The sequence below is a fragment of the Ylistrum balloti genome, unplaced genomic scaffold, assembly GCF_031769215.1.
Source record: "Ylistrum balloti isolate Yb309-2 unplaced genomic scaffold, AGI_CSIRO_Ybal_v1 Utg369986, whole genome shotgun sequence".
NCBI classification, from domain to species: Eukaryota; Metazoa; Mollusca; class Bivalvia; order Pectinida; family Pectinidae; genus Ylistrum; species Ylistrum balloti.
This window is the reverse complement of record NW_026782071.1, coordinates 558,206-570,350: the sequence shown is the minus strand read 5'-3', so window position 1 is coordinate 570,350 and position 12,145 is coordinate 558,206. Positions and strand designations below refer to the sequence as shown.

Below are 12,145 nucleotides of genomic sequence, written 5' to 3'. Positions count from 1 at the left end.
TCATCACTACCACTGAGCGTTTTAAAATATTGACGTCGTAAGTCTACGTCGTCATTGACAACGACCTGTTTTTGTGTTGACGTCATAAGTCTGTGTCATGGCTGCCATTCACCAGTTTTTTTTCATATTGACGTCGTGAGTCTACGTCATCACTACCAACGATCACGGTTTTCTTTTTCATATTGACGTCATAAGTCTACGTCGTCATTGACAACGACCTGTTTTTGTGTTGACGTCATAAGTCTGTGTCATCGCTGCCATTCACCAGTTTTTCAATATGCTCTTTACCATTCAAGATAACATAATCATTGTTTCTAAATCTGCGGGATAAGTTTCTACAAGTTAATAGAAGCAGTACAATGCAAAGAATGACTAAAGTAGAAAATGGAACTACAATTAAAAATATGTGCAGGAATGGTTTCTTAGATTGTTTACGTGGCCAGCACCCAAAACCATCAAATGTTCTAATTTCTGATATTGTTGTGGGCTTTTCCATCCATTCTAACATCTGTTTGACATTAACGATATATACGTCTTCATACTGTGTCATGTTTCGTATCGCTCTCCTCATAACTTCTCGCTTATAACTGGTCTCAAAATAGGCAGCGTGCATATTTAATCCTAAAGGAGCTCTGTTGCCGTTATAATGACTGTAGAAGTTGTCCATAATTAATTTATAAGTCTCCTCTTCATTACTCGGAACATTCCGACACCCGTCAACAAAAGAACACCCATACTGATGTTTAAAGTCCATTAAGGCATTGAGAGGTACCTGCCAGAATCCTTTGTGGTGTTGTTTTGGACATCTGTTATTGTTACATTTGAAGGGCCAGCCAAAATCCATCGTAAAAGGCCAAACATCATCGTCGTCAATTTTGTTTTTAACGTACTTCAGTGAAATATCGTACTTGAAACCGAGCTGTTTTATAATTTATAATTTTGTTTCACACAAAACTGAGCAAACAGAATTTATAAGATTGATTCAAAATTAATATGATGCTATCCACTCTTATTGGCAACGTCACAGTTTATATGTGGCCTTGAATCAACATTTAAATTTTAACAATAGAGTCATTTTAAATATTTGAATGATTTTATGTAATAAATTAAACATGTTTACATTAATAAATTCTATGTACGTTACAGGTACAGCTTGGCAAAATTGGAGTATTCTTGGTTCTATCGCTGTCGGTATCCCGGTTCTGTTGTTGATGAATGACAGCTACAACAGATTGAATATTGATCAAATGGTGACAGGGAAAATATAAATTAATTGGAAAGAATTGATTAACAGATGAATGTATTTTTATGAATACGCAATTTTTAAGTGTGTTGCATTCAATCGTATTCCTAGCGAGGTTGTTCATTTTGAGAATGGCTTACATTCAACAAAGGGAGATAATTATGTTTCAGATACATCGACCAATTTAGTGTCATTTCAAAAATTAATAGATATTTCACCTTTGCATGACCTTTTGTACATTATATAATAAGTCATAAACTGAAAGCAAAATATTGAAAAAGAAATAAGGGAAGAAGGAAAGGCTTGAAAAATTGAAAATTAAACAAAAAAATTGATTTTATTATATTAAATTAAACAGTCATTATATTGTATAACACATCCTTTATATGAGATATGTTGTATTATGGATACCTATGTTACCCTGGTGAAATACTAGCTGCAATAGTAACAATAGCATTCATTTGGAGATGGCTTAATATAAGATTTATAATCTTGTTGCCAGATCCATTTTCAATTTTATAATTTGTGTATGTGTATGTTGTAAATGAAAATCTGAAAATAAAATATTGTTTAAACCAATAGCATTCATTGCTTTAGTGGGTATAAAAGATTCTTCTATTGATAATCAAAATGTATATATACATGTATAAACACGTGTACGTTTTCCTTAAAGACAGCACGTCATTCCGAGGCTGAGATGACAAGTGCCGTCGTTAGTCCGATGAGATAAGAAATCTATATATTCGAGTTAGCTCGAGTACATGTATGTTTCTTTAAAAGCTGAAGCATTATCTAACGGAATGACGGCGGTTCTGTGTTAATAATGACGTCAGAGGTTTACGTCATCACTACCACTGAGCGTTTTAAAATATTGACGTCGTAAGTCTACGTCGTCATTGACAACGACCTGTTTTTGTGTTGACGTCATAAGTCTGTGTCATGGCTGCCATTCACCAGTTTTTTTCATATTGACGTCGTGAGTCTACGTCATCACTACCAACGATCACGGTTTTCTTTTTCATATTGACGTCATAAGTCTACGTCGTCATTGACAACGACCTGTTTTTGTGTTGACGTCATAAGTCTGTGTCATCGCTGCCATTCACCAGTTTTTCAATATGCTCTTTACCATTCAAGATAACATAATCATTGTTTCTAAATCTGCGGGATAAGTTTCTACAAGTTAATAGAAGCAGTACAATGCAAAGAATGACTAAAGTAGAAAATGGAACTACAATTAAAAATATGTGCAGGAATGGTTTCTTAGATTGTTTACGTGGCCAGCACCCAAAACCATCAAATGTTCTAATTTCTGATATTGTTGTGGGCTTTTCCATCCATTCTAACATCTGTTTGACATTAACGATATATACGTCTTCATACTGTGTCATGTTTCGTATCGCTCTCCTCATACCTTCTCGCTTATAACTGGTCTCAAAATAGGCAGCGTGCATATTTAATCCTAAAGGAGCTCTGTTGCCGTTATAATGACTGTAGAAGTTGTCCATAATGAATTTATAAGTCTCCTCTTCATTACTCGGAACATTCCGACACCCGTCAACAAAAGAACACCCATACTGATGTTTAAAGTCCATTAAGGCATTGAGAGGTACCTGCCAGAATCCTTTGTGGTGTTGTTTTGGACATCTGTTATTGTTACATTTGAAGGGCCAGCCAAAATCCATCGTAAAAGGCCAAACATCATCGTCGTCAATTTTGTTTTTAACGTACTGCAGTGAAATATCGTACTTGAAACCGAGCTGTTTCAGGGCATCTATCTGTTGGTCGCCTGCCGTTGTGAGAAACGGACTCCTCCATCCTATGACTTCCTCCTTTGAAACTCCAGCTTTGGTGATCAAATTATCTCTCTGTTCTTCAGCTTCGTTTCGGACTTTTTGTCCCGAATTTAGATGTGAATGTGTAACACTATGAACACCTAGTTCAAACCCAACGTCATGATACCTTTTCACTATGGAATAATCCGTGTATTTGTCGGAAACGAACAGTGTGATACTGACTGGACAGCCGTTCGGATTGGTAATGTTATCCTTCAAGAAAAGATAATCATAATGACCGGCCATGCCTATGTTTACCGCATCGTCAAATCCAAAATACACTATCTGTGGAATATCACTTGGATTCATTTGGTGATTAAATGTACTACAAAAACAGTTTGGTAAGAAGCAATTCTTGTCCTGCTGACAGGGGTCCTGTGGCATTACACAGTGCATACAAATGATGACCAGGATGGCTTCAGATAATTTTCTGAACATCCTGTCTCGATCTTTACTGAAGTTCAAATGTCGGACATTGCTAGCCAGCAGTATTGATTAGACCGGTACGTGTCAAAGGGGGAATTTAGCTCGAACCGACCATTATAATATATCCCATTGCTAATGAAATTATCTACTAGCTGATCAATATCATATGTGTTTAAATAGACAGCGGCATATACTTCTAGCAATTACCTCCACCAGCGAGAGAGAGCCACACCCTCAGGAACTGGCCGTAATGTGTGTTAACAGCGAATCTAGGTAAGAAAGTTGGATCTCAATCCGACGGGAAAGATAATACATAAGCAAAAACGTGACTTGCCGAGCTCGTGTTGTCGCGACAGCAGGAAGAAAAATTACGAACATCTTAATAAGTATAAGTGGCGTTTTATTACACCGTTATGATTAAAACACAATTTGAAATTTAGATACAGCTAAAGATTTTAACCAGCCCATGTGTTTTATTTCACCAATAAGTTACAGAGATTTATTGAGCCATGACAACGTCTTGAGATGTATTTCTATTTATTTAGGCCCTGAATAGCCTTAAGGGTATATCCTAGACTAGGCTGTGTTCTACGCAATCATTCATAACGTTAATAGAATTCACAAAGATGTCATACAGATAATAATGGTTGGGCGTTTTTATGTTTCGATGTTAATAGTTCCAGGATAATTATTGATAGATCACCGGAGGGTTTGAACAAATTTATTATTAAAATATCATGTGTTTCTTAATAAAACATCCCAAATCCATACACAAATATAATTTCAATTCCCGCGTATTCCTGTTCTCTTAATCTACCAGATCTCTACATCAAACAAACTTTCACTGCAAAATTCTTGTTTACGACTGTCAATTAATTTATTTTCTTGTCAGCTAAATTGCATTCTTTTCCTTTCCTACACTTTTTCATGGTGATACTGTCCACATCACTCATCACAAGCACTGTCTTCCCTCGTTACACAAACCACTCATCATCAATTACTGTCAGAGGAGCTGGAAGAACACACCAGGAATTCTGAACAGTCCAACGCCTCTTTGGACTACAAGTTAAACAACCTAGAGCAACAAGGAAGAAAGAATTCCAATAGGATTGTTGGTGTGGAAGATAAAAACGATCGGGAATTGGTGGAGGAGTGTGTCGAGAAAGTCGTGACTTTGGTCAAGAACTCATTGAAAGTGGACATAAACGAGAATGATATTGACATTGCCCACCGGCTGGATAGATTTAACAGTGAAAGGCCAAGGACCATAATTTGTAAGTTCACACACCGAAGGAAAAAGACACAGATTCTCAGCAAGCGCCGGAACCTGACCAAACGAAACCAGGACATCCTAAAGCAGGCGTATAGACTAAAGAGTGTGAAGCATTCATATAGTGTGGATGGAAAACTGTTTGTGGTTTTAGAGAACGGAAAAAAAGAAGACTGGGATATGATACCGAATTATCGGACAGCTACTTAGCAGATGACAGAAACTTCCGGTCCGGTAGTGATTATTATCAGTGAATTTATTCATATTTGGATTTTGTATATATGTGTATTTTTTCTACTGAGTGATCGATAGTGGACATGGGTACGTTATAGTACCGCCAGGGAAGGACACGCCCTGGTTTTATCAATCCAGTTATATAGTGTGAAGTACAGTGTGATTGTGTTTAATGTGTTTTTCTTTAAGATGTGAGTTTTGTTGTCAATGTATTCGATTGGGATGTTTACTGGAAAACTTGTAGACCGGTGCATATTTATTCTGTTTGTTTCTCGTCAATGAACTTTAAAGAACTAAATCAGGTGAATATTGATTTAGTATCTTCTATCGTTAAGCTTTTGGGCAGCTTTTTTTTTAATTTCCATTTATCTATTTAAATTCCGGGAAATGGCAGTCCACTGTAAATGATTAGTATATTACTTCCGGTTTGCACTTACTTCCGGTTGTTCACATGAGGTTTGAAACAGGAGAAACATGCGTGCGTAGGTAAACAGTTGTTTTTGACTTTGACAGTTTAGACATGATTTTTAACTTACTTTCTTTCTTATTCCTTCCTTTTCTAACTCTTTCCTCAAACGCTGGGCTAGTTAACATGTATTTGTCAATCGGGAATATAACTTGAACTGATGGATGGGGTATCTATTCTGTCCGCTAACTGCCAGGGTCTCGGGAATAGCTTAAAAAGAAAAGATGTTTTTTCGTACCTTAAAGCTAAGAGATGTTCCATTTACTGTTTTCAAAGGATTTTGACGCTAAATTGAAACAATTAGAGGACAGGGTTGTCTCTCAAATTGACTCTAAGTTTGACAAGATACTTGAGAAGTTGAAGAGTCAAAAGTCGTATAACAAGGGTCAAGGTCAAAATAAAAATAAGGGTCAAGGTCAAGGTCAAAGCAAAAGTCAAGGTAAAGGTCAGGGCCAAAACAACGCTAATAAGCATGGTAATTGGTCCAAGAATGATAAAAAAGCCCAAAAGAGTAACCGTCTCTGCTGTTGGCCAACCAGGGACTGGTGAACAATCACATGGCCAGACAGATGTATTGGATAGATTATTAGGCATCGCTAATGAAGGGACAGTCTATATTCAAGGTCGGAAAGTCAGAGGTCTTATCGATAGTGGATCACATATATCTACTGTAGCAAGGTCATTCTATGACAGCTTAGCAGATAAGCCGCCTTTAAATGATTTGAGTTCGTTGGGGCTTGATATTACTGTGGCGAATGGATCGGCTCTTGAATATTTAGGTCTTATAGAATGTGATGTCCAAATACCATTTATGCAGGAGACAAACCTTAGTATCTTGGCTTTATTCGTGCCTGATACCGAGTACAATCAAAAGTGCCCTGTTTTATTGGGTACAAATGTCATACGGCTAGTGAAAGACTCATCGGGCGATTTAGAACTGCCAGCCATGTGGAGAACTGCTGTAGACAGTATAACGTGTTCGTATGGGGTACGGTCCACTAACCGTAGACCTTTCAAGGTTGCTACGTACGAGTCTGCAGTGGTTAACGGCATTGTCAGAGGATTAGACCCCGATACCGACAACATTGTGACAGAAAACAACTGCGACTATTCCAACCTAAGGTATACTGTTTGCCCACGGGTTTTCAAACTCAAGAATCAGATTCCTAGTGTTAAAGTCCCAGTTAAGATCTGTAATGTAACGGCAAAGCCTATCATTATATCACCGAGGTCGTTAATATGCTCAGTGAATCAGGTACAGGTTGTTGACAACCTGGCATCACGCCTGCCAGCCACTGAAGTACCAAAGTCAGTTCCTGAGGAACTGGGTATTCAAATAGATACTGAGAACCTTAGTGAAGAGCAGTTACTTAGGGTGCGTCAGGTGCTAGGGAATTGGAAGCACGCATTTTCCACCAGTGCTTTTGATATAGGACACACGGACATTGTAAAACATACTATCCAACTTACGGATGAGCGGCCTTTTTAAGCAGCCGTACCGTATGATACCACCTGGTATGTATGAAGAGGTCCGTCAGCACATCAAGGAGATGTTAGAGGCTGGGGTGATACAAGAATCAAACAGCCCTTTTTCATCGAACGTTGTGCTGGTTCGGAAAAAGGACGGTTCATTACGATTCTGTATTGATTACCGCATACTTAATAAGCGTACTCGCAAGGATGCATACATGTTGCCACGTTTCGATGACACAGTAGATACCTTGATCGGGTCTAGGTACTTTTCTAAGTTGGACCTTCGATCGGGTTACTGGCAGATTGAGATGGATGAGGCAGACAAAGAAAAAACGGCCTTTTCTGTTGGTAACCTAGGTTTCTGGGAGACTAACAGAATGGGGTTTGGTCTTTGTAATGCCGGTGCTACTTTCCAGAGAATGATGGAAAAGTGTATGGGCGACATGCATCTGAGGGAGTGTCTTATTTTCCTTGACGACATCCTGATCTTCTCTCGTACATTTGACGAGCACCTGACTAGGTTGGAATCGGTTTTCCCAGACTTTCCCAACATGGCCTGAAATTAAAACCTTCCAAGTGCGAGCTGTTTAAGAACTCAGTGACGTACTTAGGACATATAGTGTCTGAGAAAGGCATAGCTACGGATCCTGAAAAGGTATCCGCAGTTAAAGATTGGCCACAGCCCCAGAATGTTAAGGAGCTTCGTCAGTTTCTAGGGTTCAGTGGGTACTACAGGCGTTTTATCAAGGACTACGCTGCAATAGCACAACCCCTGAATCAACTTCTACAAGGTCATGACCTTCATAAAAAAACCCAAGGTCATTCAAAAGGTCGTACCTAAGAAGAAACCTAAGGTAAAGGCTGAGTGGGTCTGGGGAGAGCCCCAGCAGACCGCCTTTGAGACCTTGAAAGAGAAACTGTTGAATCCCCCGGTTCTGGCGTATGCTGATTTCACTAAGCCATTCATCCTCCATACTGATGCCAGCGGCCTGTATCAGAAACATGAGGATGGCAAGAAAGTGACTGCGTATGCGAGCCGTGGTTTAAGACCAAGCGAGCGGAGATATCCGGCACATAAGCAGGAGTTTCTTTCACTCAAGTGGGCAGTCACGGACAAATTTCATGATTATCTCTATGGTAATTCGTTTGAAGTTGTGACCGACAACAACCCTCTCACTTATGTGCTTGAAAAGGCTAAGCTCGATGCCACCGGCCACAGATGGGTCGCCGCTCTAGCCAATTACAATTTCACCTTGTCGTACCGTGCTGGGAGTAATAACGCGGATGCGGACGGTCTCTCACGCATAACCCAAGCCAGTACTGATGTTGTAGATGCTATAAGCCAATCAACAGTCAATGTCGCCACACTAGTGGAAAGTGTGTCTGGGGATCCTGTGCCTTACCCGGCCAGTGAGAGTACAGACTCCACAGACAAACTTGCGACCATAGACTGGGCCAAGCAACAACATCAGGACTCTGATCTTGCGCGGGTTTCACACCAGAAGAGTACCGGTTTTCATCCCAGGGGGGAACGGCTCAAGGATGAAAGTCCATATGTCCAGAAAATGCTCAGAACTTGGAACAACTTGAGTTAACATGACGGTGTCCTGTTTAGAACCGCTTCTCTTGACGGTCAGAAAATAAAACAGCTTGTCCTGCCAAAGCATTACCATTCCCTCGCCCTAAAGGGTGTCCATGATGATGTGGGTCATCAGGGAAATGAAAAGACCCTTTGGTTGGCGAAGCAGCGTTTCTACTGGCCTGGCATGAAGAAAGATGTGAACGAGAAGGTGGAGACTTGCGGTCGTTGCATATGAAGGAAATCTCCAGTCAAGTCTACCGCAGCTTTAGTACCCATACAGACGACTAGACCAATGGAGTTGGTATGTATCGATTTCCTTAGTTTGGAACGGTCGTCAAATGGTTTGCGAAAATATTCTAGTGATAACCGATCACTTTACCAGGTATGCCCAAGCTGTGCCTTGTAAGAACCAAAATGCGTACACTACAGCAAAAGCTCTTTACGAGAAGATTATAGTGTACTACAGCTTTCCAGAAAGGCTACATAGTGATCAGGGCCGCAACTTTGAGAGTAAAGTCATTAAGCAACTCTGCATGTTGGCCGGGGTTAAAAATACTAGAACCACTCCATACCATCCAATGGGGAACGTTGGCCGGGGTTAAAAAAAACTAGAACCACTCCATACCATCCAATGGGGAACGGATCAGCGGAAAGGTTTTATCAAACCCTCATCAGTATGCTAGCAACGCTAGATGAGCCCAAGAAAAAGGACTGGAAATCTTATGTAGCACCAATGGTCCAGGCCTATAATGCAACCAGGAGTAATGCCACAGGGTTTTCGCCCCACTTCCTCATGTTTGGGTGGCAACCCCGGTTGTCGGTGGACGCATTCCTGGGGACTGACCCTGGTCAGCAGGGTACAGTGGATCCCTCCTCCTATGTTAGCAAACTTCAGACTAGGATGGAGGGGGCGTATAAGGCGGTTCAGGATGAGGGTGCAAGGGGACGAAGTCGTACCCTGCATAGGAACATGTTGCTCCCTTTCAACTCCATTCCAGTGGAGGTTCCCCCTGTTTCACCTAATCGCAATGGCGGGCGTAAAAGACAGACAGTTTGTGGAGTACAAACAGACTCTGAAACCGCATCTTCATCCTCAGATTCCGACACGGAAATCGAGCTACCTTCCCCTTATTTAAGGCGTTCCACACGACGCAGGCAGAAACAGGCAACCCAGGCACAAAAAACACCCTTAACCCGTTTTGAGCCCATGACCATCATCACGGAGAGTGAATTGGGTCAAAGCGCATACATAACGGAGTTACTGGGTGACTCAAGTACACCTGAGTCTGAGTCAGGGCTCCATCAGTCAACGCAGGAGCCTGAGTCAATGGCCAGCCTTGATTTGAGCTCACCAAGCTCTAATTGTACAGATACGGGTAGTCCGGAGGTCCAGGTACCCAGACGCACGGGTCGGTTACGTAAACCGCCCGACCTGTACGGGCAATGGGTGTTTCTTCTGCAAAGTCATTCAACAGTCTGATGTAAACCTGTCGAAAAGTTGTACTCACACCGGAAAAGTCATTTTATCAAACATCCATTTTTCATTGCTTTTAATTCCATATCGAGGTGATCCCTTGAGTGTTTTTATTCTAGTGGCTTGTATGTGATTGTAATCCGTGAGGGTCTACTCCCTGATGGAATTGGATCGGCCAAATCTCAGGGACGACCTAAACGGGTTGCTACAAATGTTGTAAATATTGTACGTATAACATATGCTTAGTTTTAATCATATTATAAGTCATTGTATTTTAAGTATATCATCCATGGGCTTAATCCAATGTACTGGGTTGGGGTGGATTGTCCAAACCATCGAGTCCATTGGAAGTACTTGTGGTGGCATTTTGGATAAGTTTATCCGGTTTAATAGGGTAAATATGGTTGAGGACCTCTATCTATATAAGGACCCCCAGTATGTTCAGTTGGGTAGGTGGCAACACGTAAGTAGTTAAGGCTCAGTTGGGTGTCGTAGATTTAGTGGAAAAGCTATCCACTGGTGTGGACAAGGGCACCTGCAAGGGTAGAACTATTTATTGCAAATATGTACCTTTTGTCTAGAGTCTATATATTGGTCATTAGGTTGCCATGTTAACGGGTGCTATTTGATCCGTAATGGTACGTATACCTTATTTGTATAGTCCATACTTTATGCTTCTGGTTGGATTATTTCTGTTCAGAACCCATGTAAGATATATGTATAGAGGATTTCTAGCAGCCATAACGTGTTACCGTTACTAGTGCGGTAAGCCTTGTAAAATCAGCACCCAAGGGGAATTTGTGTAGATTTTATGTAGCGCCAGGAGGCTTTCATCAAACCGGGGGAGTGTGTAACCCATGTACCTGGTACCCCCAATGTGTACTGGGTCCACTGCACTAATACCTTATATGTCACGTGTCATGTTGTTTACTTCATATATGTATACAAGTGCGTGCGTATGATGGTCGAATGGGGTGAGCGGTGTGAACGGAATGCACGGGCGGACCGGAGCCCTGTCACGTCCCCAACCCAGCACTCACCATTCATTCCTCTCCTGGACACCGAGGTGGTCAGGTCGTCACATCAGAGCCACATTATCCATTGTCTGTGCCCTGGTAAGTGTATTGTCCATTATACGTTGTCATATTACAATTATATTCGCGTGTATTTGTTACGTCGTGTGTAATTGTTCCGGTCAATGTACTTGTGCAATATATGTGTCGTTTACATCTCATTTCTGTTTATTGTAGGTTTTACTTTAATTAAACCATAAAACAAAACCCGAGACGTTTGGTTTTTAATTATACCCCAGACGGTCTACACTTGGAGAAAAAAGACCCCATTGAAGCAGTCGAGATTGGATTTTTTTCTTACTTCAGATAATTTATTATCAAGTGTAAACAGCTCAGAAATAGATCAAGGCTATAGATCAGACCACTCTTTTCCTATTTTGAATTTAAAATTTAATGAGTTGGTTAAAAAAGTAATTTCTGATACAAAAAGACAGTATTGTCTTCCAGTGTACAACAGAGATACTATTGATAATATTTCAGATACAGAATTTATTATTGATGATCAGATTTTTCTTGAAACATTATTAATGGAAATAAAGGGGAAAACAATATCCTATTCATCATATAAAAAGAAACTGCAAAAATTAAATGAAGATATCTTAAAGAAAACTATACAAGATTTGAAAGAGCAAGAGCATGTAGATTCTGAGGAGTTAGAAACTAAGAAAAAGGAATTGGAAAATATTAGAGTTAGTAAAGTTAAAGGTAGCGTTATTAGATCCAGAGTTAGATGGCAAGAAGAAGGAGAAAAACCAACTAAGTATTTTTTGAATTTAGAAAATAGGAATTTTGTCTCCAAGATCATACCAAAACTAGAAAAAGAGCATAGTATTATAACAAAACAAAATATTGGAAGAAATACGTAGTTATTATGAAAAATTATATGATGATAGTAGTTCAGAAATAGAGGATATAGACTTATCAGAATTTTTATACTCATCGGTTGTTCCAAAACTAGATAAAAAGGAGGCAGAAGACTTAGAAGGATTAGTTACTCTAGACGAGGCAGCAAGAACATTAAAACACATGAAGAACAATAAAAGTCCTGGTAGTGATGGATATACTGTTG

The 12,145-nt window shown here is 40.1% G+C and overlaps 1 protein-coding gene across 1 annotated transcript; it reads right to left on the bottom strand.

Moving 5' to 3' along the window:
• Positions 1-235: 235 nt before the first annotated feature.
• Positions 236-3,462, bottom strand: LOC132547857 (uncharacterized). The gene is made up of 2 exons (XM_060211662.1): positions 2,323-3,462; positions 236-919 (listed from the first exon to the last, which is right to left on the bottom strand). The coding sequence occupies exons 1-2, from the start codon at positions 3,460-3,462 to the stop codon at positions 236-238; spliced, it is 1,824 nt and encodes a 607-aa protein (XP_060067645.1).
• Between the last annotated feature and the right edge of the window lie 8,683 nt (positions 3,463-12,145).